The sequence below is a fragment of the Amblyomma maculatum genome, chromosome 6 (genome assembly GCF_055883805.1).
Source record: "Amblyomma maculatum isolate TAMU_Amacu chromosome 6, ASM5588380v1, whole genome shotgun sequence".
NCBI classification, from domain to species: domain Eukaryota; kingdom Metazoa; phylum Arthropoda; class Arachnida; order Ixodida; family Ixodidae; genus Amblyomma; species Amblyomma maculatum.
Window position 1 is genome coordinate 94,497,974 of NC_139349.1, and position 24,542 is coordinate 94,522,515.

The 24,542-nt window shown below is 44.4% G+C and overlaps 1 protein-coding gene across 1 annotated transcript in view; it reads left to right on the forward strand.

The window, feature by feature from the left end:
• The first annotated feature begins 11,390 nt into the window (after positions 1-11,390).
• Positions 11,391-24,542, forward strand: part of LOC146186300 (uncharacterized) — a 39,281-nt gene continuing 26,129 nt past the window's right edge. Inside the window, exons 1-3 of the mRNA XM_084605652.1 lie at positions 11,391-11,515; positions 21,646-21,707; positions 22,594-22,641. Coding sequence (XP_084461778.1) covers positions 11,437-11,515; positions 21,646-21,707; positions 22,594-22,641 — 189 coding nt within the window. The 5' untranslated portion in view covers positions 11,391-11,436. The remainder of the gene's footprint in view (positions 11,516-21,645; positions 21,708-22,593; positions 22,642-24,542) is intronic.

Sequence of the window (24,542 nt, forward strand, 5' to 3'; positions counted from 1 at the left end):
TCTAAAGAGAGTGTGCCTGTAACCATGATGGCCGAACGTCGGTTCGTCATGACACGTAATAAGGACTTCATCGCGAGGTTCTCAGGGTCAGCCGGGATGCCACCAGCACACACGATGTGCCCAAGAAAATTCAATTCAGTGAAACCGAAGTGGCAGTTTTCAGGTTTGAGGGACAGGTTGGCAGACCGAACGGCGTCGAGGACAGCTCTGAGACGATGACAATGTTCTTTGAAAGTTGCCGAAAAGGTGATCACATCATCCAAGTAAACTATACATGTCTGCCACTTTAGACCAGTGAGCAACGTGTCCACCATCCTCTGGAAGGTTGCAGGAGAGCAGCACAGCCAGAAGGGGAGGACACGAAATTCGTAAAGCCCATCGGGTGTGATGAAGGCAGTTTTCTCCAGGCCCCTCTCATCAAATTCAATCTGTCAAGAGCCACGTCTGAGATCGACTGAAGAAAAGTACTTAGCGTGTCGAAGTTTGTCCAGGGAGTCGTCTATGCGCGGGAAAACGTCTTTCTTCGTCTCGCTTTTAGCTTTCTGCTGTCGACGCAGAAGCACAGTGTGTCATATTTGTTCTTGACGAGAACGACAGGAGTATATAAATGGAAGTTGGAGGTAGTAAATGGGAGAAAAGCAACATGGCTATACTGCTGATAAATTTTCACTTTGGAATGCCACACTGCATATTTCAAAACAAGGTATGTTTGTCTCAAAGACAGTATCACCTGTAGAAGCTCCTTGACAGTAAGCTCGGAGTATTGTATGTCGGTAAAGTCCAGTCATGTATTCGATAGAGACATCATACACGACGTAACAACAGCCATGCGAAGCGTGCATGAAATGTTCTGCAGTTTCAGGCGTTATATTGGAATTATGATTAATAAGACAGTTGATGCATGTGCTATGTGAAGTCACAAAATAAAAAGAAAGAAGAGAAGCATGTCCTAAAGAACTGCATAACGTGCTAAGTTAAACAATAATATGCGCCTGACATGAAAGTAAATAAATCCACCTAGCCATGATTGATTTTTGAACGCAAAAGTCATGCACACACTACTGAAATTTTAAAGCACATTTCATGCTGTAATCAAACGAACCGAAAACTTCAGTATATAAATCGTTTTCTGCTTATTGGCAATGTTAATGATAGCTTAAAATGGAATAAATTCGATATTTTTTGCCATTGCATGGTAATTACATATGCAATTGACGGTTTAGCTTTGACTCTACCTTGTATTTTTTATTTTTTAGAGCAGTACTATTCAATCCAGCTCTTAACAACTTTACTTCTTATCTTGGCTATGGCAATGATAACACTACATTGTTCAAGATTACCTAAAGTGCACTTGCGTACTATCATAAGCAGAACGCATAGCGTCATTATAGTTCTGGTGAAATTATATTTCTTTACGCCTGCGGCACGAATTAGCCGAGATGGCGAGTATTGTTGTTGGAGAAGCTATATAGCCCAGAAAAAAGGCGGGATAACACAAAGCGAACCCGCCATCCACTTAACCGGCAAAGTCTCATGGCTTGCAGGTTAGCTTAGTGGCGGGTTCGCTTTGTGTTGTTTCGCCTCGCCTAGCCTATAGATAGCTCTATCGACATGAACACTCCCTATATCGGCTCTTTCGTGCCGCAGGCATAAAGCCATATATAGTTCTCTCAAAGCTATTATGCTGAGTAACAGTGTTTCATGGAAAACTAAGTTCAGAGTTGATTTTGAAACCAAGAAGTAGTGTTCGAAGGTTCCTATTAGCAGTTATCTTTCGTTAAAAAGAGGGCGAAACTGCATCTTTTGTTTCTGTGTAGACACTACTTATCAATGCCGTTGTTCGAAAGGGCGAATAATCATTGAATTAGTCGCGGCAGAATACCTTTTCAGCTGAATTATCTGTACCAGACGTCAGGGCTGCAGCGTTTTACGCAGATATCTTTGACATACTAGGAAAGTATTTTCATACTTGGAATGTTTTCAGGGGTGCCATATGTCTGCCTTCTATCCCAAGTATGCATTTCACATATATGTGCAATGCATGCTGGCCTGCTTTTTCTGATAATAAAACTGTCTCTCGCAACTTCCTCCTGTGTCGGATCTCACTGTGTTTACCATATTTCCATAAAGAAATTGCTTCGTTGAAGGTTTCGTAAGTCGCAGCCACTTGCAAACGTTTGCGAAAGTAGAATTTACCGTGCTTCATTTCACCATCCTCGCATCTTTTTCCTCCATTCAACATTCATACTGCAGTCGAGAAAAGCCACTCAGAGCGCCCGCATACACTTGTGAGCGTATGTAGCCGTATGTGAACGCATATGCGGGCCAGCCAGTTTGGTATTCATGCAAGACAATGCATCTGCGGTATACTAACAAGTCTTAGGCAATACGCATTTAAGCCAGTGCTATCTGCTGGCGCCGTGAATAACGTTTCTTGCTTGTGCTTGTTTTGCTTTGTTACCATGCAGTGCATGCTCACATGCTGCACAAAAGGCGCATCTCTTCGCTGGGTCTACTTTAGTGGCCTGTCGCAAGCAGGCCTTGAAGTAACCTCTCATCTGCCTCAGAATCTAGAGGTACCTCAAAAGAGAATAAAGACTTCCAACAATTTCCTAGATAAAGCGTAATGGCGACCAAGTAAAAAGAGTATGCTCTTTTTTCTTGTATATGTTTGGGCACAAATGTCTAGAATGAAAGGTTTTCTGTTGATGGCAGTTGTTATGAAACTTTCTCGCTAAAAGCAGCGGTTAGTCTTTTACATTGCTGCCTTGACTTCGTCATAAAGTTGGAAGTATCAGAAGGACGTGGTATCTCCTGTCAAGTCGGCCTGTACACGAAAGAGAGAAATATAATTTTTAATTGAGGCATGTATTCGACGACATGCAGCAATGCGTGAAGGTGTACCCACTCAGAACACCAAAAACCTGTACAGCCAACTATTGCAGCCCGGGTTCGAACCCGACCCCGGCGGCTGCGTTTCGATGGAGGCGAAACGAAGTGGCGTCCGTGTGCTGTGCGATGTCAGCGCACGTTAAAGATCCCCAGGTGGTCGAAATTACTCCGTAGTCCTCCACTACGGCTCCTCTTTCTCTCTTTCCACTTTCATTCCCACCTTCCTCCCTTCCCTTACGGCGCGGTTCGGGTGTCCACAGAGCAAGTGTGACAGTTACTGCGCCTTTCCCTTCCTGTGAACCAATTTAACTTAACTTTAACTATTGCAGGAAAGAGGCCACAAGGCAATTCTTGATGTCAACTTTAAGGGCACGTTCAGTAAAGCTATCTGCTTTATGCAAACTGGCGGATGAATGCATGTATAGCTGGACGGACTGGAGATAAAGTGGCTGGCTGGATTTTAACATGGGGTGAGTGACAGATGATGATTGACGGACGAACGGCCGGACGGACCAACAGGCTGGCGGGCGTGCGGACGGGTAGGAGGAAGGGTGTTTATGTATTCATGTATGGGTGTATGTGTGTGTCTATATATTTATGTATGAATAGGTAGATGAATGGACGGACGGATGGATGGATGGATGGATGGATGGATGGATGGATGGATGGATGGATGGATGGATGGATGGATGGATGGATGGATGGATGGATGGACGGACGGACGGATGGATGGATGGATGGATGGATGGATGGATGGATGGATGGATAGATGGATAGATGGATGGAGGGACGGGCGGACGTATAGATGGATGGACAGGCGGATGGACGGATGGATGGATGGATGAATAGATGGGTGGATGAAATAACGGATGGTAGCAATGATGGATGGACGGATGGACGGACAAACGGATGAATAGGAAGTGTGATGGGCGGGTGCTTGTTTTGCTGAGTAGAGGATGTATTTGTGGGTGGATGGACGGACAAGTGGGAAAATACGCATGCATGGATGGACAGATGAATAAGTGGATAGTTGAACATTCCGGGGAGTCTACCTGCCCAATTAAATGCAAATACATGCGCGTGAAAGCCACGTTTAAACAAAGTTGATGTAGCAAGCATGCATGACTGTGCAGAAGTTCACGCGGAACATAAAATGACAGTGTTCTATCAAGTCTTCTTAGACGGATGTTTCGGGCGCCTGGCTGGGCCTAGTAAGCTGTTCCCAAGGACGCGGGATCGAATCCCGGCCTCGGCGGCAGCTTTTCGGTGGAGGCGAAAAGCAAGGCGTCCGTGTGCTGTGCGATGTCAGTGCACGTTAAAGAACCCCAGGTGGTCGAAATTTCCGGAGTCCTCCACTACGGCGTCTCTCATAGCCTGAGTTGCTTTGGGACGTTAAACCCCACAAACCAACCAACCATTTTAACGCGGTAGCGTTAAGGAGCTCGTGTCGCAGAAAAGCCGGTGTCGTCGGCGGCGTTGGCCGTGAGCGATAAATCCCGGCATGCACTTCATAAATAAAAAGCAACTTCCAAGATGGGACACAGAAGAACCCCTCTTCGCAATGTGCGGCGCTGCCCCGACACGTGGCGCGCCACTCGCCCCTGACGTTTCGCCGTGCACCCTCACGGGTTGTAGAATGAAGCGTCTTTCCTTTCTTTAGATCACTATCTTCGCTCACCCGCTTCTCCCCTTCGGGACTCAAGAGCATACCGAGCGAATGAGTGGGCGGTGCGAACGAGGTGCAATAACGCTATCGCGTTCCACTCTTGAAGGCGTAGCTTAAGCGTCCAATTTTTTTTTCATACAGTTCGTTAGAAGACACGCGGTATCCGCTCATGAAAAAGGCACAGCTGTTTGGATTCCACTGCTGAGGGCGCTCTGCTTCAGAATCGACCTGTTCATTTCCATTGATCCCGCAGTGCTCAGCGTTTCACTGAAACATTGTACTGTGGCCTTGCAGTCGGGCAGCAGCTGGAGGTGGTGAAGGTTGGCTGTTCCTGGCCCTATGTGGCTGGAATGGTAGGTCAACGCCGCTTGCAACGGGGGCTAGCCTGCCACCAAATATTTATCTGTTGTAGGCCGTCATTGCACCCGCCACCGCTTAGGAGGTAGATGACGGCTGTTGCGGCGCGCGTCTTTCTCCCCCTCTTTTTTTTCTTCTCTACTTTCTCTCTTCTGCCCGCAAGCACAGTGGTAAGACGCCCGACTACGGTGCCGGAGTACCCGGGTTCGAACCCGACCTCGGCGGCTGCGTTTCGATGGAGGCGAAACGAAGAGGCGTCGTGTGCTGTGCGATGTCAGCGCACGTTAAAGATCCCCAGGTGGTCGAAATTACTCCGTAGCCCTTCACTACGGCTCCTCTTTCTCTCTTTCCACTTTCACTCCCACCTTACTCCCTTCCCTTACGGAGTAGTTGAGGTGCCCACAGAAAACAAGTGAGGCAGTTACCGCGCCTTTCCCTTCCTATAAATCAATGAATCAAGGCAGCGGAGGTGGCTCAGCTACAGAACCAGTAGCAGACCCGTGCATTTTCTTTTCCTTCTTCCTACAGCCACAACAACAACAACAACAACAACAGTCGAGCAGATGTAAGGAGTTCCATGGTGTTGAGTGCGAGAGACTGGTATGCGGTGTGCTGTAAGAAATTTTTCGAAATTTGCAATGCAGTCTTTGAGTCCGTGAATATATATCATCATTGAGGTAGTTCCCCACATATGTAGCTAATAGATTCCCGAAGGGCTGCAAGTTCAGCGGCGATTGACGTGGAAATATGCCCCAAAAGGAAATGAAAAGTCGTTTTCTGAGCAGGTATCACAACGAATACAGCGGATGCCTGTGCTGACACAGATCCGTCAGTGTATACGAGAATATAAGTATGATTTTCTGACCAGATGTGCGCAAGAGTAAGTTGTTTGCGTCGACTAAATAGCCCTATGAATTCCTTTAATATCTCGGGAACACGTTGGAGCACCGAAGTATTATCCATCACGCATGGTGGTTGGTCGGGATAATATAGCCTGTTGGTACTCGCGACTGATGGCAGTCCGGCCGTTCATCCACAATCTTCATCACTGGCCGGCAACGGTGTCGTGGAAGTGCTCGTAAACACACGCGAATTAGTTCGTGTGACAAGTATATCGACATTGCACGAGCATGTGCCTCTTCAATTGTGCCTTTGTTAGAGGTATGTACATACATATGGGCAATTCAAGGAATATCATCAGCGTCTGCGCTTGCACGCTTTCCAAAGTCCGCGAGCAGGAAATGCTCATTACGAGCAGTCTCGTAAAGTCGTATTAAGGAGCGCTGAGTGAATTGTTTGATAAATGAATAGGTTTGACGGATGAACGCTTGCAATTATGCATGCATGGACAGATGAATGGAGGAATTGATTGAGTGACAGGTGGTTGCGAGTTTTTGTGGGTTTGGTGTGTTTAGAAGTCGGATGTAGATATATACCTTGTTTGCGCAGTTTGTGCACAATTATAGCAACTTGGAGTTCATTTTTACAAATACAAATCCTGGAATGAACAGGTAGAAGCTTTTCGACAAAGGCTTTCTAAAAGTGTGATATTAGTAACGCATGCTTTCTTCAATGGGAAAACATTATGGTGTTAATTTGCGACTCTTGGCTTCTATCATATATAAATTGTTTCAAAGTGATATGAATTACCACTACGCAAAATTAAATTGCATAATTCATGAAAAGAAGTGGTGTTCATTCTGGCTAATAAATCTTCGGACGCCGCCACAGGACACATATTTAAAAAAAAATTAAGCTTGGGCTTGTAACTGCTTTACACGAAATTATGCTGTTAAAAAAGTTGGATGTGGTTTAGCTCTTAGCGCACGTTAAAGATCCCCAGGTGGTCGAAATTACTCCGTAGCCCTCCACTACGGCTCCTCTTTCTCTCTCTTTCCACTTTAACGCCCACCTTCCTCCTTTCCCTAACGGCGCGGTTCAGGTGTCCACAGACACAAGTGTGAGAGATACTGCGCCTTTTCCTTCCTGTGAACCAATTATTATTATTATTATTATTATTATTATTATTATTATTATTATTATTATTATTATTATTATTATTATTATTATTATTATTATTATTATTATTATTAGCTCTGGTTAACCCTAGTTGAATTGCGAAAGCAACGGCGGAAGCTTCTTTTGCGTGCTAATTATTCCCCTATAATTTTCTAAATTTAAAAATGCTACTGTTTCATTGGCTCCATCTCTATGTGTACTTGGGACATGAAAAATTGCTAGGGGGCATCGCAGAGGCTTTCTGCGAAGAAGCGAAAGCCTTTATAGCGCGATGGTTGTAGCCCTCCACTACGACACCTCTCTCTTTCTCTCTATTTCTTCTTTCACACTCGCCTGCCTTCTTTTCCTTACCCCCGCCGGGGTGGTGCAGTGGTACGACGCCTGACTACTGTGCCGAAGTACCCGGGTTCGAACCTGACCTCGGCGGCTGCGTTTCGATGGAGGCGAAACGAAGAGGCGTCGTGTGCTGTGTGATGTCAGCGCACGTTAAGGATCTCCAGGTGGTCGAAATTACTCCGTAGCCCTCCACTACGGCTGCTCGTTCTCTCTTTCCACTTTCACTCCCACCTTCCTCCCTTCCCCAACGGCGCTGTTGAGGTGTTCACAGAAAACAAGTGAGACAGTTACCGCGCCTTTCCGTTCCTATAAACGAATCAGTTTTTTTCTTTTCCTTACGGCTCGGTTTAGGTGTCCGCGGAGAACTGTGACTAATACTGTGCATTTTCTTTTCTATAAACCAATTGAAACGCCGCTGCAGCCTGCTGTACTGCGTCTGCTTCTAATGCTGGGGGCGGCGTTCGAGGAAGCGCTTTAAGAAAGGCGTTACACGAACGCCTGGATCTGCCGCCCGACGGGATCAGCTTCGTATATTCGTGAATTTTCTGGTGGCGTCGTGACCGGACGTGACGTCCGGTTACTAGACACGTTTGTATCGGACATCATGATGATGTCTCGTCCGGTTATGACCACGGCCAATCACATCACTATGTGATGACGTTATGGTCAGTCATCTCTGTCATTACCCATGACTTGTCAATCAGACTAATTACTAATTAGTCCTAGTTAGAGACTAGTTCGCCATCAGTACTAGGTAGTCAGTTAGTACTGATTAGTGACTATTTAGTCATTAGCCATAGCTATTATTGGCACTAGTTAAAATGTGACATGGTCGTAGCCGGACGGACAGGGCCATGGCCGCGAGTGTGAGCCATTGAAGGTACAATCTCGCGGAATCCCGTGGAATCTCGCGAAGATGCGTGACACTTCTCGTAACCGAACAGACAGGGTCATTCATGGCTTTCGCCTTAATTGACATAGGCACTACGGCACGTTAGCCTAGAATATGTTGCGCCCGTATTTATCCCCAGATTGCAGAATGAATGAATGAATGAATGAAGCCTTTATTTGAACGAAGGGGTGGCTCTCGGCCGCTGTTTGGGTAATTAGGGAGTTAGGAGGGATGGCAGTGTAGCTTCGTTTTCACGGTTCTTCAAGCTGTTGCTTGTTGTTTGCCATGCAGCCGATCTTCGCGCTGTAAGTCGACCTTTTTCACACTACTCGAAGCAGGCCACACTCACTGCCGTATGTAGCAAAGGAATGTTATATTGCGGTGCTTGATAGAATATGATCTGCTAGGGTGGGCATGTCGTCGTGTGGAATATGCGTAATTTTGTTTCTTCCTCGTGAAAACAAAGGACAATGCCATACAAGGTGTTTTAGGTCTGCTGTACACAGTTCCTGACAGTGGGTGCATATGCTGTGTTTGAGTGTTTCGTGTCTTCCGAGAAACCACTTGTCAAGTATGTGTGGTGTGTAAGTTGCGTTTGTTATTATTACTTTGTTATGAAATATGTCTTGTGGTCGAGTGAACCCTTTCGTGTTAACACCAGCCTTGGTGTTGATTCATATAACCTAAGCTTGTTGTCGTGTTTTATTTTGGAGCGTACTATCGGGCGTCAAATGAAACGCGAACAGCGGAACGCGTAGCGATAGGTACAACTGAGGCCGCCTGCCTATCGTTATCAGAAAGAGGCGAGAATTTCCAGTTCGCGATAGTTTTGTTTCATTTTCTTTGACGTTCATTTTCTTGTTTTGCCACTGGAGCATCATATTTATATTATCCATCAATCGCAACTCCCGCAGCGCGGTTTCTCTGGCGAAAGTGGCTTATCAGAAAAAAAAGTCGATTAAGAACGTCACGTCATCTGGGGATCCAAGGGATGGAGTTTCGATTCCCGGTGGAGACAACATTTCTTTATTTTTAACTTCACGTCCGGTCATGGTCGATGACGTTACCAGGCCATGACGTCCCAATCTCGCAATATCCCGCGGAATCTCGGAAAGAAATTTGGTGTGAAAATTAAAAAGTTGTCTGTAATTGTACATACATGTCTTGTTCGAATTCTTTGCCTCAATCTATCGGAAAGCTGAAACAGCCAATGAGCTGCGCTCAAATATTGCATTAGGGAGTAACGTAATCGTCGGCAAAAAAACATGGCCAGCGGAAGCTACGTGATGCACGTACCCATTTTTGATGAGAGGGATCAAGCAGCGTTTTGTTTCTTAGCCTTGCAATGAAACTGTTTTAGAGCCCTTTGTCTTAATAAATTATATGAATTATAGACCTTTTCAACGTTCCAAATAAGGAGATATTAATGTAGCAGTTCCAGAGTGCTGTCTTTGGATAAAGAAATGGTTTCGAAAGATAGCTAAGATAGCTGGTCGAAAGATAGATAACGTTTAAACTAGCATGATGGCGCAGTCTATTCCTCGCAGGCGCCTTCACCCACATCCTATTTTACTGGTCATGTCAAACCACTTCTTAGAGATTTTTCATATATATCTATGAAAAATCCATCGGTGCGTTCTCTGCAGCTTGCTTGTATGGAGCGTCAGGCATTATTTAATTGATGAAGCTAATAGAATAATATTGATTTAACACTGAAATTTGTAATTTGAATGTATTGTGAAAGTGAGCCGACTTTTTTATTGCTTTAAAATTGAAAACTTGGCTTCAAATGCAAACTTAAAAAAAGGAATGTTTTTGCCAGGTTCTACAGCAGTCAAACGGCGTTCATGCATCTGGTGCCGCTGCGGGCGAAAATCCATAAAATAAATTAAACGAAACATATTTCATCATTAATAACGAGTAATAGTTCGCATCGCTGTTCAACGTAGGAAGGAAATACTGATCAATTTTAAGAAGTAAGCCTTAAAAAAAAATATTATAAATTGGTCCTAAGAAAGGAAACGTGCTGTATCTCTCCCACTTCGCGGCCGCCACCTGGCCACGCCTTATAGGAAGAGAGGATGATAGATATGACTAATTAAAAGAGGTGCCATAATGCAGGCCTTCAGAATAATATCGATAAATTGGGGACATTTAGCGAGGTCAGAATTATTCGGCAGCCCTGTACCACGGCACCTTTTATCTTTTGCGTAATGTATGCCTTGCCTGCTGGAAAAACTCACCGTGCAAGAGTTATGTGTGTATAATAACATGAATCGTTTGCTTCCTTAACTGAAACTGGTTTAGGAAACATGCATCTGCATAAATTCGTTAAAGCAAACAGAATATGAAAGTTCATGCGATTACTTCATATTACTGTGAGTTGGCCATCACGGCTGAGAACATGTTTTTCATTTCGCTCATGTACTGCGTGCCTTTTTAAGTGGGTCTTGGCGCAGTTTGCATAAATAATCTAAACAAAAACCCCTTTTCAGTAATATAATGTAATGAAATTTACCGTTTTCGTTGCAGTACTTTGCGGTTGTTGCTTGATTTTGCTAGCATACAATTTCTTGTGCTGAAAGGTGACTGGCTACTTCTATATATGAAATTCAAAAGCGTATAACGGCCCGGCAAGGCACGCTTCTTACATATTTTGCCATGAAATGTCACAAAAACGTCACTAGGCCTATAGAAGAGGAAAACAGAACACTGGCAAATTATAGCAGTACACAGGCAAATTCGCGCACTAAGCGAGCTCGAAATACTTCTGGCAATTAAAAATGCTTGCGGCTAGTTGTTGGTAGTACAAAATATTTGAATTTAGGGTTAATCATCGGATATTCCAGAACTATAGCATATCCACTCGACAAAACTTTAAGCAACATAATTTTTTTTGTGATGTGATGATAGAGTAGAGCTAGCTGTTCGCAGCGCCCTTTTTTGTTTTTTTCTTGTGAATACAGCAGGGTTTGACGGCGGCAGCGCAATACATTCCCAACCTCGTAACACGACTGCTGGCAGCTGGCGACATTTGCCACGCACGCGGCGAATGCGGCTATTGAGCAAGCATTTGAGATATAGCTTACTGGCGGTGAAAGAGTGAAAAAAGAATGAAAAACTAACAAACAAAAAATAAATGTCTAATATCACGTTAAGCTTCCTGTTGGGCCTTTAAATAGGGCGCGCAAGATCTAGCTAGATCATATAGACTTTGTGAAAGGCTGTCAATCCATTTAGAAAGCACTCTCTGGCTAAGAAATACTGTAGAATCATGTTAGGATGGAATCTGGCAGCACTTCTTGGCCTTGCCATCTTTATGTCCTGGGCGCCGCTTATTCCGACGGATGCAGGTGAGAAATCATTGTCAACGTCCTGCGACTGCGGACCAATATTCGGAAACCCATCTATTAGAAAGAAGTGCACATTCTTTCAATTTCATATGCCTTGTTTGCTGCTTTCATACGCACAATTGATTTACAACTTCTCATTGAACTGTCCTAAATATGGCAAGAAGATACAACAACAATTGGTGCACTCAGAAAAGTATGTTATAGAAGTAACGAAGCCCACAACTGCGTGCCTAGTGACATCAAAGAACAATGAAGACTAAGAAATCGGGCGAATTTTTCGTTCTACGAATTTTGTACTGTAGCAGCTGAGAGTCTCAAAGGCATTTCCCTTTAACGCGTGCGCAGGACACCTTAAACAATTGAGTGCCTTGCTGTCAAGGCGGAAACGGGAAGGGGAGACAAAAATTTAAGCTCAAGCATTTTTAGTTGCCTTAGATGAATTTCTTTTGCAATTATTTTTATATTTTCGCACAACTGAAGGAAAAAGGACTGCAGTGAAAGTTTAGAAAAGATCAATAGAAAACTGAAACTATTGACGCCGAAGAAATTCCGTTGAATAAAACTTGTAAATTGTAGAGAACATGCTCAGCACAAAACCAGCAAGGACAGTACTGCGTTGGGCCTGGTTTCATGGCGCATATTCAACCGAAGCTATCTCGAGCCAAGAAAGGAAAACTGCGGGAATACCATTTTTCTAAAGATATGTACCCCAGGAAAGTAATTCTAAGACGATACAGACAAGTGACAGAGAGAAATGACGAAGGCACATATAGCTTAACCGGAAAAGTCATTTGGCTGGCTACCCTGCAAATAATAAACCAAAATAAAAAAACAAAAACAAAAACAAATCGTTTATTGTTGTAGGCATTGCCAAATGATAGCTTATTAAGTTTCAGTGCTACATTATATTCAAGGCAGAATTGGTAGCAGTGAAAACATTCGCAGCGTTGCCGTGTATGCCGTAAAGAAGTGAATGTTATTTGTATTAGTTTCCTTTTTTTGCGGTTTGTCCGTCGCATATCAGTGACCAGGCAGGAGTGCACAATGTGCTTACTGATTCAAAGTTTTGTATTATTTGTCTTTTTTGCTTCAAGGGCACTGGCACAGGCATATATCACTGGCTTGTTATACGAGATAGAACCCGATTTAGCTTTAATGGTTATACCCATGCGCAACTGCTTCTACACAGTCCCATATTGTGGTGGTTGCTTTTCCTACCTCAGAGAGCAGCGGTGATTAAGTTCCTCGACGACCACGGAGCACATTTGTTGCTTCTATTTGCGGTTGAATTTCTGATTTCAGTACAGCCCTCCCAATACTGACATTCTGAAAGCTTTTCTATCCTCCTGACCACTGGACTGCTTTCACTACTATTCAGCAATGTAAAAGAGGCACACATACTATACGTCCGAAACTGAGTTTTGAAATAGGATATAAAGACGGTAAAAAGCACATATATGGTACGTGAGACTCGTTCAAAGCTCATTTTGCGTTGCTAAGTAACATCGATGACTGACATTACGATTTCCAAGTCCATAACCAGGAACGTTCATAGTGTTCTGTGATAAAATTCTTCCCCAAATTGAGGACCTCTTGAGAAGGCATGTAACTCTATAAACATACGAAAAGTAGAGGGGCGGGGGGGGGGGGGGGTCCATTTCTTCCTATTAAGGTATTATTGCTATTTAATTTTGAGATTTTAGTGTGGCATGTACACTTCAGTGTGTAACCAAGTGTATGGTGCTGCGGCTGGTAGCTCTATTACAAGAAAAATTGAAAAGCGCACATTACAACATCGCTGAAATAATGAAGCCTTAACACCTGCTAAGGAAGCTTGTTGTATGCATGGAGCCCTTATAGACCAACCGGAGGTCTTTTCGTTGAGCGCTCCCATACGGTAGACGCCACCTTTACTTTGCTCTTTGTAGGCGACAGTATTGTAGCCACATAATTGGCGTTCGAAGCATGTGTCGGCCTTTAATTTTATTTTGAGTTGCAGTGCTTCGTTTGATATCGTGGACTCCAATGTCCCTGCTAGGCGCCTGAAATTCTATATTGTTTTAATTATGGGTCTGTGTATTCAGCGTGTACACAGACAATGCAACCACTGGGTTTAAAATATGGAATACAAAATGTTAGCGCGTGCGCACGAATGAATTTCATCGCCAATGAGAGCAGTATCAGTGTAGATGCCGAGAGTATCTGAGTCCACATCCTCAAGCGGCCGCATTGCAAAAACCTGTGGGGAGGGAAAAATTGTCGCGAGATATGAGTGATATATCGCCGAGAAGCGATCGGAGTATATCTTTCGCGAGCCGAGAAGGAATAAGCACGGGAGCACCGTCACATTACTGGAAATCTCAAGCTAGAAGGCGCCTGCCTTGTTGGGCATTTTAAGAATAAATATGATGTTAAAACAGGCATCACAGATAGAGTGCCGCAGTGTTGGGCTAGCGCCAACATGTGCCATCTTCGTTTCTGTATCCCTCTGCGCTCTGAGCATCTCACAATCTTAGAACCATTTGCACCCTCCCGCGAACTGTAATGAAACCAATAAGAGTCTTCACTGATTGATGCGCGGCTTACTAAGAAATATTTCGCTGCCTCGAAGGAGGCCGCAGACACGGGCATCCAACCATCTTCCACAGGCATGCACAGGTAAGGAATGAGATTGAAATAATTGATACACCATGCCCGGTGATAATATGGTGGAAACTGCTGCTCCTGCTACCCCAGGTTGGACGATCATTTTTTAATTTATCAACACTTCAGGAGAGAACTTGTATGCTACACAACCTCCTCAGCAGCTACACTGGGGAACAGGGCAACAAAGACTGGGGAACAGGGCGACAAAGACGGGACAAGAACGAGACAATAACTCTCTCGTCTTTGTCCATATGCCGCCTTTGTTGCGCTGTTGCCCGGTATCAATGCATAACAACTCGCCCACATCTCAGCTTTACTCTTCAGTATCCACCATGCACTGAGCTCGTGCGTTTCTTCATAAATCAAGTCGTTCCCGCATGAAAGAAATCACTTCACCGGTCCTCGTTTTGTGCAAGACCAGCCTTGAACTGTCCCACGTGGTCTTTATCAACAAGGGTTATGCTCACTCGGCGTATACCCATATACTCTTGCGAAATAGCGACAGCCCGTACTGTCGCGGTAACGTGCTCGCAATGCGGTCTGCACTGTGGCGCCGACCTTACCATTTGACTCTGCCAGTGTACTGCATTTGAAACCGGGCGAATGGTGTCCAGCCGACAGATTCCAGAGCCGCGCTGCTCCGTGCTCTAGTTAGCGACATATAGAAGCCAAAACTGCCTGATCAAGGTTGAGTAGGGAGGCTGACTGAGGCCCATCTGATAGGGTGCAGCCACAGAAAAATGGTACACACATTCGGACCTATAGAGATGTGACTAAAGCTCTTTCCGCATTTCCGCCGCAGAGAACTCATGCCTTCCCTTCAAAATAAAGGACTGTCAATTAATGAATCGCAATGTTTCTTCGATCGAGCTCCGTTAGGTCCAATTATGCACACCTCTCGCATGCAATGACATCTAGTCACAGCCATAAAATACTCTTTTGTTTATAGGTAACAATTTTAGTGCAGCACTTTAGAACGTACTGTTCAGCAAATAAGGGAACTGACGGAGAACTGTTCAATTCTTGAAAGTATCAATTAGCTCGGAGCAAAGTGTGGTTTTCAACTTGAATTCATTACGTTCTCCTATTTGTAGTTTTTGCACTTCACCTGCATGTTCACTCCTATCGTAGTCATGAATAAGACCGATAGTATATCTAATATATGAGATATAAGAAAGCGAAAGATCAAGTACGGTTCCTTCAAGACAACGCCATCGCTTAAACAATTCCTGAAGGAGACACATTAAAACTGTAACCTATATATAGTGCCGACGCCCGGATTTATCAGACCAGCCACTTATGTGAATATGTATCTTTTACAGTTTTCAGTCGTCATTTCACGCAACACAGTCTAGTGCACGAATCACGTAGTGTCATTTCCCGGCTTCGCCATAGGTCAGATATTTTAGCAAAGCGCGCAAGGACGGCACAAGAGACCCAGTAAAACATCCTCCCACCTCAGCGACCGGAACCCGACTACACGCACGAGCACCTCTTCGTCCTACTGCCTATAATTCATCCTATTCAAGCGCATTAGCAATGTGCAATTCTCTATCTAAACACATCGATTTATACAACTGATCCTAAGATAATCACCGAGAAAGCTGTAAGGGGGGCACACAATTACACTATATCTTGGCAGTGCGCACTAGAACAAAAAAACTGGTGATGCCATTGCAGTGTATTTTTTATTCCGTCTAGAGACAATTATTCGTATCATTTTGTCAAGGGTCTCAAACCCGTACTAATATAAACACCACGCTAAGAACATTTCTTCTCCTGCGCGCCAGGACTTAGAAAATAACAAAAATAGGGCGGGGAGGAGGTCACTGACATTGCCGATTATAGGTTTTGTGTGCGCAGAGTGTGCACTTCGCAGTGCGTTAAAAGAAAATAGGTGGCGTCTTTATTGACAGGATTCAACCTGAAGCGTGGTGCTGCCTTCACTTTTTAAAAGCACGACAAAGGAAGCAAAAATTAGTTCTGGTTTAGCTCTGGTTAATCCTAGTTGAATTGCGAAAGCAACCGCGGAGGCTTTTTTTGCCTGCTACATTATTCCCCTATCGCGCCCTATCAGTGTAAGGTGCTACATTATTGGGGACACTTAAGCTCGCCCTATGACGCGAGAGCGTAAGCTACCAGCCCACATATGAAGTCACGCTTCAACCGAGCCGTATGGATGAGCCTGCGTATCGTACGGGTAAAGAGAATGCAAACGGTTCTGGCATGCTGATTTTGATATTACCCTTCCATATGAAAGCAGCGACCCGCGTTGGCAGCTCCTGTCTATGGCATAGGGGTAGCTGAATTCATATGTCATGGCAGGCTGATTTTTTTACCAGCAGACCGTAGCTTCGCCTCTTCACACCTCTTCACGGCGTAGCTGCGGCCACCCGAGGTCTAGTTTTCGCTCTCATAGTATTGCTTTCGTAATAATATCCGGCATTAAGCGTGGCCCGCATGGAGCGTTTTTCTAGGCGATTAGTCGGCGTCAATGGCAGCGGATCAGTTTTTCCGCCGTCCGAAAGGACGTTTTTGCCAAAGCCACGGGGGAGAGGTGCGGCAGAGGGCCAGTGAGAGTCGGAGGTGTCGTCACGTGATTCTGGGTGGAGCCACGCCGTTCGAAGGAGTCGCGCACGCGACTCGAGAAAACAGTCATACGTGGTGGCGCAGCTGCTGACCTCGACTCCAGCACTGAATAAGCAGCTTTCCCGGCGTGCGTCATCGACGGTGGCGCATCTACCCCGTTATCTCGTTAAATGCCTCTTGAAGGTAGCTGCTCAAGGCTATACTGAACTAGCTATACTAGACTCAAAAAGTAGGGGTGGTAATGGCAGCGCGGAGCGCATCTATGGAAGTCACTGACTCCGAAGTACAGTACAGAGAGCGCATTGTCAAGGGAGTCTGTTTTATGAGACTTTCAAACCGCAGTCGCAACCAGTTTGCTTCATTAGGAAAAACTATCCTATCTTTTAGTGATTAGGGTAACAGCGGGGCGCGAGTGCGATTGTTGTGTGATTGCCAAATCTCGCCCTGTCATCGCACCATTTCGCGCGGGTAGGCGTTGTTGCCCCGCAACTACCCCATCCCCATAACTTGTTGGGTCCCCCTATTCTAAATCTCGCTAAGGACGTTTTGCCTTGTCAGCAGACCTCAGGCTCCATTCTTTTGGTATAGCTCCAGGGATGCTTTTTCAAGCATCCTCTGAGCACCGTCGTCTCCGAACCATAAGAAATTAGGAAGTTATCGGAACCGGCAGTTCCTTTTTATGGCAACGTAGACGCACATAGATGCTGTGCAGTGATTTTTTTTCGGCATCAGATGCCTGCGAACCGGACTTCGGCAGCGTTGACGGGATTCAGCTGCTTAACGAAAAGGCAGTAGATTGGAAAAAAGAAAAAAAATTCGAGGACAGGTTGGCAACTGAAGTGATGAAAGGCGAAAGCCTGAGTTTTGCGCTAAATTTGCGCCTGTCCTTAGGTGCAAGCATTTCGGGGAGATGACATTAGCTCATTAGCAACGAGATCGCGCTTCTTGTATCTTCGCAGTTGTTCTCCGTTTACGGTTGTGTGGTTGATTTTACCGGGTGCGCGGCATTAATTAGTAATTATTGGTTAGTTAGGCATTAGTCAATAATTATTTATTAGTCAGTAATTATTTAATGAATTAGTCGTTAGTTAGTAATTGATCATTGAATGACATACGACCATGGTGTGCGGCATGGATTAGTAATTAATTAATCAATCAACCATGCAGCTATGCAATTAGTAATTAATACTCATTTATAATTCATGATTAATTAATAATTTTTTGCCATTATTGATAATTGTTTAATAATTAATTAGTCACTGATTAGTGATTGGTCATTGGCATATGGCTATATAAAGCACGCATGGGCGCATACTGTGGTGATGCTCTGTGATTGGTCGAGACCTCCATGACGTAATCCTGTCTCGACCAATCAGAGCCGCCGCAAAAGCGTGACACTTTTGCTGACAACGATGAGGCAATAAAGGCTTTCGCCTTAATTAACGCGCTACAAAATACAGCAGTGGGAAGAAAGCATGAGTGTTCAGTGTTGGGTAGTAGGCTGAGAAGCGTGTGCTACCTCTATAAATGCCTAGCGAAGATGGATGCTCAAGAAAATCAGAAATGGTAATGGCAGCGAGGAGTTTCTGTGGAAGGGACCCGTCCGGAGAACATTGAATCTCACTCTTAGCGTATTGTCGAGGGGTCAGTTTTATAGCATTTTTAAGTCGCAGTCGCTCAAAATTGTTGCAGGAGAGCGAGGTCGGTGAAGGCCAAGGTGGGCCGCCGACAGGGACCACGTGCGATCGTTCTTGTTGAGCTCAAAAGTCCTTAATGAGCTGCTTGCCTTGCCAGACCCCAGACGCCTTCCGTGTGCTATGGCTTCTGTACTTACATCCGTAGCTGTTGGAAGTGAGGACGGTGTACGTTTCTTTGGCACAAATAACGCAGAATAGAGAGAGAGAGAAATCACAGCTCAAATCTCGCGGCGACAGGGAGGCCTATAGATGCGTGTGCCCGGAGGGGTGTGTTCGCATCGAGACACTTTAGGGCGATCCGATTTCCGCATTACTGGGCGGCTAAAAAACGGCGCTCTTCTGGCTCGGCTCCTGACCATACGGAAGTGAATTCGTCGACGCCGGCTGGGGCGTTTGGCGCGCAGCGTGATTTCGCGTGCAAAAAATGCTTCATGCGGGCCAAGCTTTAGATCTTGTGCGACGATGATTCGCATGATTTCTCTAAGGAGCCCGGCTACCATTGTTAAACGCAGAGCACGGTTTTTCAGTTTCAGGAAATAGAATATGTAGCTCACAGAACTTTGGCTCAGAATCACAAATCCTTACAACTTAGAATTAAGGGAGAATTTTGAACTTTTATTGAAAGTTCGCGGATGTATTCAAACGAAGTTTATTTTTCATTGAGATTTCGGAGCAAATCTTGTTAAGCATCGAATATTCTTGGGTAACGTGTCCTAGAGATTACAGGGGTGGAAAGTAGTTCAGAGTTGCCGCTCTTGAATGGCACCGCCTAAGTTCTAACTTCGTCGGAAATAGACGAGCACCCTCAATCTCTGCCATTATATTTTTCTCGTTTTCCCAAAAGCTATGCGTTGAAGATGTTCCGGGGATGCCATTAGTTTGTCAGAAATGCACGAAACGAAGCCTGAACTCTACCTGCTCATCGATTGGATTGCATTGCACTTTCAAGAAGCAGTGGGTTTCCTTTCTGGGGTAAAAAAGAAAATATATTGAGCACATGTATTTGGCTGAACGAGCACGCGTTTGTGCGGCATAGAATCTCCATATGAGTGTTGCATTTTATCTCTTGCAACACAGAAGTGAACTGACGGTGGTTGAGCGTTCTTGAACGAGTGAAGTTCACTGCGCATGACACAATGTCCATGACAGATTTCGTATGAAATTCCTTGCTGCACTGTGCTTCTTTGTATAAGACGCAGTGCACCGCCACGATTTCTTCGGTGACCCCGAGTCCTGCAAACTTCGTTATACCGACGTCGCGCCCAAATATAACTAGCTACTTATAGAGGCACACGGGTAGTAGTGAGATTATACGGGATAAGATATGAATGAGAAGATCAGCTTACTGGACCGTGTGGTGCTGAAATCGCAAGTTAGGCCCTCCGCAACTTTTCCTTTAAACAAATATGAACCAAAACATGCTACCGTCGGACACCATTCGCTCTTTCCTTGCCGAAGGAAAAAAGGACAACGTGCGTCCTCTTGCGTGAACTGCGGACTGTCGCCACTTAAGAATGGCTCGGTAACAGCTATTGAAAGTGTGCAATGAGAAATACCACCCCCTCTTACCTTCAAAAAAGAAATGTAGACTTGAAAATCAGACACAGGGATGAATACACCAATTTTCTAAGGGAAGGAAAGCTAGCAGTGGGTGACAGATAATTAGGTGGGTGAATGAGGTTGAATTCGCCGGGGTCAAGTGGATATAGGTAGCACAGGACCGGTTTAATTAAATGATAATGGACAGGTCTTCTCCCTGCAGTGGTATAGTCCTGCTGATGATGATGGGGGTGGTGATGATATATTCACACGAGGAACCCATTTCCGTTAATGGAATGCTTAGTCGTCATGTATACACTGCTGCACAAAGAAGGATGTAGCGTAGTTGCATAGCGTAAGGTACCGTGAAATATCAACAGCAAATGCACAGCCCTTAGGATATTACACTCAGAAATTGTAAGCACGATCAGCACCAATCAGGAAAGGTGTCAGACAGCGAAGTGCAAAGGTTAAGTGCCTTTCAACGCGCCTTCACTGGAGGTATGTTGATAATTGCAATCAGAAGACTTAGATCAGCGTTGAGATTATCTCGGACTTCAACCGTCATTATTAACCTCTTCCGACATATTACAGCACTTGCGCTTATCAAAACAAAAGTTCCAGTCTACATCCAAATGATTACACAAATCAGAACAGTGTAATTTACGTCGAATAAAACGATGTCATTTAACAATCCAGGAAAGCTTCAAGGAGTCAGAATCATTCTAAATGGATTGTAAATTTTGCAGGCAGAAAGCAGATTTGTGCCATACGGTATGGGCCTGCCAGGCCAATATTACCTTGTTCACTATAATAAAGCCAACGTGGGGAGGATTGGGCGTAGCCCTGTTCAGCTCGGGCCTCGAGGACCGAGAGCATTCTCGAAAGAGTGAGGGCGGGAGCGCCAACAGAATTCCGCGCTAAGGATCCGACCATCGTTCCCACAATTCCGCCTCCCTCTTTGCTTTCAATAAACTTTTTTCATCATCATCATTTTACATTTTCATTTTCTGATGAGCTAGCCTTGTTTCATCGTTGTGCAAGTAAGGAGAGGAATTGCGAAGCTGAAGAGAGAACCGAGACCCACAAAATATATCAGTGAACTCGGGAATTACAACCAAGAGTTCTAAAGCAACGTTCAATACTCTCGGAAGGGCAAAGAAGCTTACAGTAGGAAGTAAAGCATTGCAAATTTTGTCAGCTGTCGTTGTGTTGCATTTGAACTAACCACTTTGGCTGGCAGTAGTGTATTATCGATCCGTCGCCTATTAGTAGCGTAATCAGCATTCTGCTGACGCTAAAGATAGTGCAAGTGCCGCAGGGATAGTAGCCGTTGTGTCAATTTGTGCATATTGAATCCGGCTTTGCGATCCCGCGACGGTATAAGCTTTTTAGGTCCGTAGCTGGTACCTGATCCTGGTTAATTTGAGGAATATAGCAGAGACATTCGCATTGCAATGGGTGTACTAAGGCTGATAATTTTTTTTAAGTCGCCCTTTAATCTCTTTCTTGATGAGTGCCAGGTCAATATTGCCGAAACACTCTGAGCTGTATATAAGCGTTGGTTTCGCACTTGTGCGTCAAACGATACAGAGTCATTCTATTTATATTTTTTTTTTGCAGTTTTACTAAATATATTTGCTTTGTGCATGATTACAGCTGATTGTTGTACATTTCGCCTTCCCACCATTGGAAACAAATGTGTTCTGAAAAATGGAAAGGTAAGTTATCTCCTCATTGTCTCGAAACGTTTTTTTTATTGCGAAGGTGAATTGTACTGGTGTCGAAATATTTAGGCTGAAGGTGAAGTGTCGTTGGTGAGAAAAAAAAAGGGGAGTTATGAGACTTTTTTTAAAAAAGAATATGAATCTAAAGAAGATATTATATCTTAGTCGCTAGTGGTAGCGAATCAAAGAAAAATTTAAAAGAACTCAGAAATGATTTTAATGCCTAACTAGAGTGAAAACATACTGCAGATGTCATCATTGGGAGTTTTAGAATAAGTTAGCTGTTATGCGTTGACCCCATGATATAAATCTAGTGTTACAAACATCATTGTATCCAATGAGGGCAAACTATGACGGTGCGTTCTAAACCGCACATGCACCGTTCAGCCTTCGCAATCGGTGCACCCAAACGACATAGGCGGTATGAAGCGCGGTAGGTCAAAGTCCCAAACATGATATATTTTTTAGGCATTCGCATGTATTAGTTTCAAGGGGAAGAAGATACACACGACGTTTATCTTCAGATAACTTGTACGTAGTGAAGCCCAGACAAAAATGTTAGTGCGGAGGTGAGAATACCTAGCTTCAGTAAATATCGTTTCATAATTTTTTACTCAAATTTTGCAATTTTTCCTCTTTGTGCTTGTTATGTTAGAGGCGGGCGGTATGCAAATGAGCACCTCATCAAAGAAAATGCCATTTAAACGTAGCGCTTCATATCTCCTCAATTTTTCCTTTGTTTACTTGATTTCGTAACAATCAGTTTTCATGACAGAGTATCAACGGCCTTCAGAGCTTTTCTTCCGCAATGTCAGCTTAAGTAAAGGTAAAGACAAGAAAGCGTCGCTGTTGATGTTTGTTTTATTCTTGCTGTTTCCAGGTGTTCCACATCGATTCTATTAGCCAGATGCAATGCGGCACATCCCCGGTAAGAACAAAAGTATATGAGATAGCTTGGGTAAGAAAGAAACGAAGAAAAAGTGGCTCGTTTCTCGGCATAAAGGTCGCATATTAACGGGACCGCTTTAATTAGCAATCCCGTTACGTCAAGAAATCCGGCTTCGGCATTTTCGTTGTGAGCGACAAATCGCGAACATTACTGCTGCAGGTGGTCGGTAGCAAGGGACTTTTTGGATAATACCAGTTGGGAAACTGCTTCAAAAGATGACCAGTTTTTGTATGAACTTTTCTGGTGCCGATGACGTGTTGCGCCATCTAGAAGCGGTCAATAGAAGCCTTCCGCTGTTGCCTTCATTACCTTATGGTAATTACTTTTTCTTTCTTCTCTTCCATCTCAATTACCTCGACGGCAGAGATTTCTAGAAGGTTTCAAATAAGAAATTTTCTCTATGCAAGTTTTCATCCAATTTTATTTCCCAGGCGGTTGTGAATTATCAACAATCTGAAAGTTTGTAACTTCGCCCAATTTCTTTAAAGGCCACAGGCGGTCCCAATATTCGTACACAGCCTAATTTTGACCAATCAAAATCGCCGAATTTTTATACATGGGCCCTACGGGAAGTTTCGTAACTGGTAGTATTGAAGAGCTCTGAGTGGCAGGCAGGCAGACATCTCCTGTTGCCATTAAAATATCTCTCTCTCTCTCTGAGTGGCAGGTTACAAAGCCGAGCTCCCATTTGTATGCGGGTCGCCTGATGTCCCAAGATCGCATGACTCGGCCAAGTTCACAGAGCCTGCCCACTCAGGGCCTCTCAGATTGGGATGGAACCCGGGTCTCTGGAGTCCAATCAGATATGCTACCCATAGTCTACACAGGCACGTTCACATGGCTTTGCTAAAACAGGGCTTTTAAGGTGGAAGCCTGTGTCCGCTCATGGGCTGCGGACATGTTCCCAAGAACTGAAAGTTGAGAAAACAAAATGTCTCCACCGGTATTCGAACCACTATCTTTCCGATCATCAGTCGAGAGCGAAAACTATTTTTTATTTTCTTTATTATCTGGCTTTATCACCTACAGTTTCACAAAAACAAACCATAATCGCAGCATTAAGCGCACATGGCTACGTATATATATAGAGACATCATGATCAGCCACGTTTAGCCTGGCTTTGTGACATTGAAACTCCCTCAAAGAAAACAAGGGCTGTACCCTAGAGGGCTGGTCGGGAGGTTCTGAAGCCACTTTTGCTACCATGACAAACCAATGCATAGTCTCAAAAATAAATTCGAGCAGGTCTGGCATCCCTGTGATAGGCGAGGCCTGGCTCGTGAGAAACCGATCATAATTCTCTTTCACTAGCGTGAGATTAAAAGTAGCGATGACAACGACTATGTACTCAGTGACAGTGATAGTACTAGCGCTGATAATGACTTTGCATATGGTTGATGCTGATGATTGTAGCGATAGTGATGATGAGAGTAGGGGTGAAAATGACGCAGTTCGTGAAACCGTCCTTTAGAGTGGCTTCCGCAATTTCCTCTCTTAAGAAGCAGAGTCCTGTAATTTCTATTCTTGTTGGGTAGTCTTTCACGTAATGCGGCAACATATGTACAACTGTATGCTCAAGAGTATACGTGTGAGGTGTCAAAGTCACATATAAAGGGATTTTCGTTTAAACTGTCAACACAGTGAATATACTACACGAACGAGGACAGGCATTGGGAGCCGTGGACAGAAGCCACTAAATGGATCGCAGCAAACCTTCCACGTCAGAGCGTCACATTATCGAAACTTTGTTCCCACAACCAAGAGTTTCAGGTGTGGTCAAGCATTTTCACTTCTGAATATCTGTAGTGGCTGATACCTGGCACTGCTTTGCTTAGCAGATTTCGAAAGATTTCATCCCTATGTTTACCGTGTCCCACAGT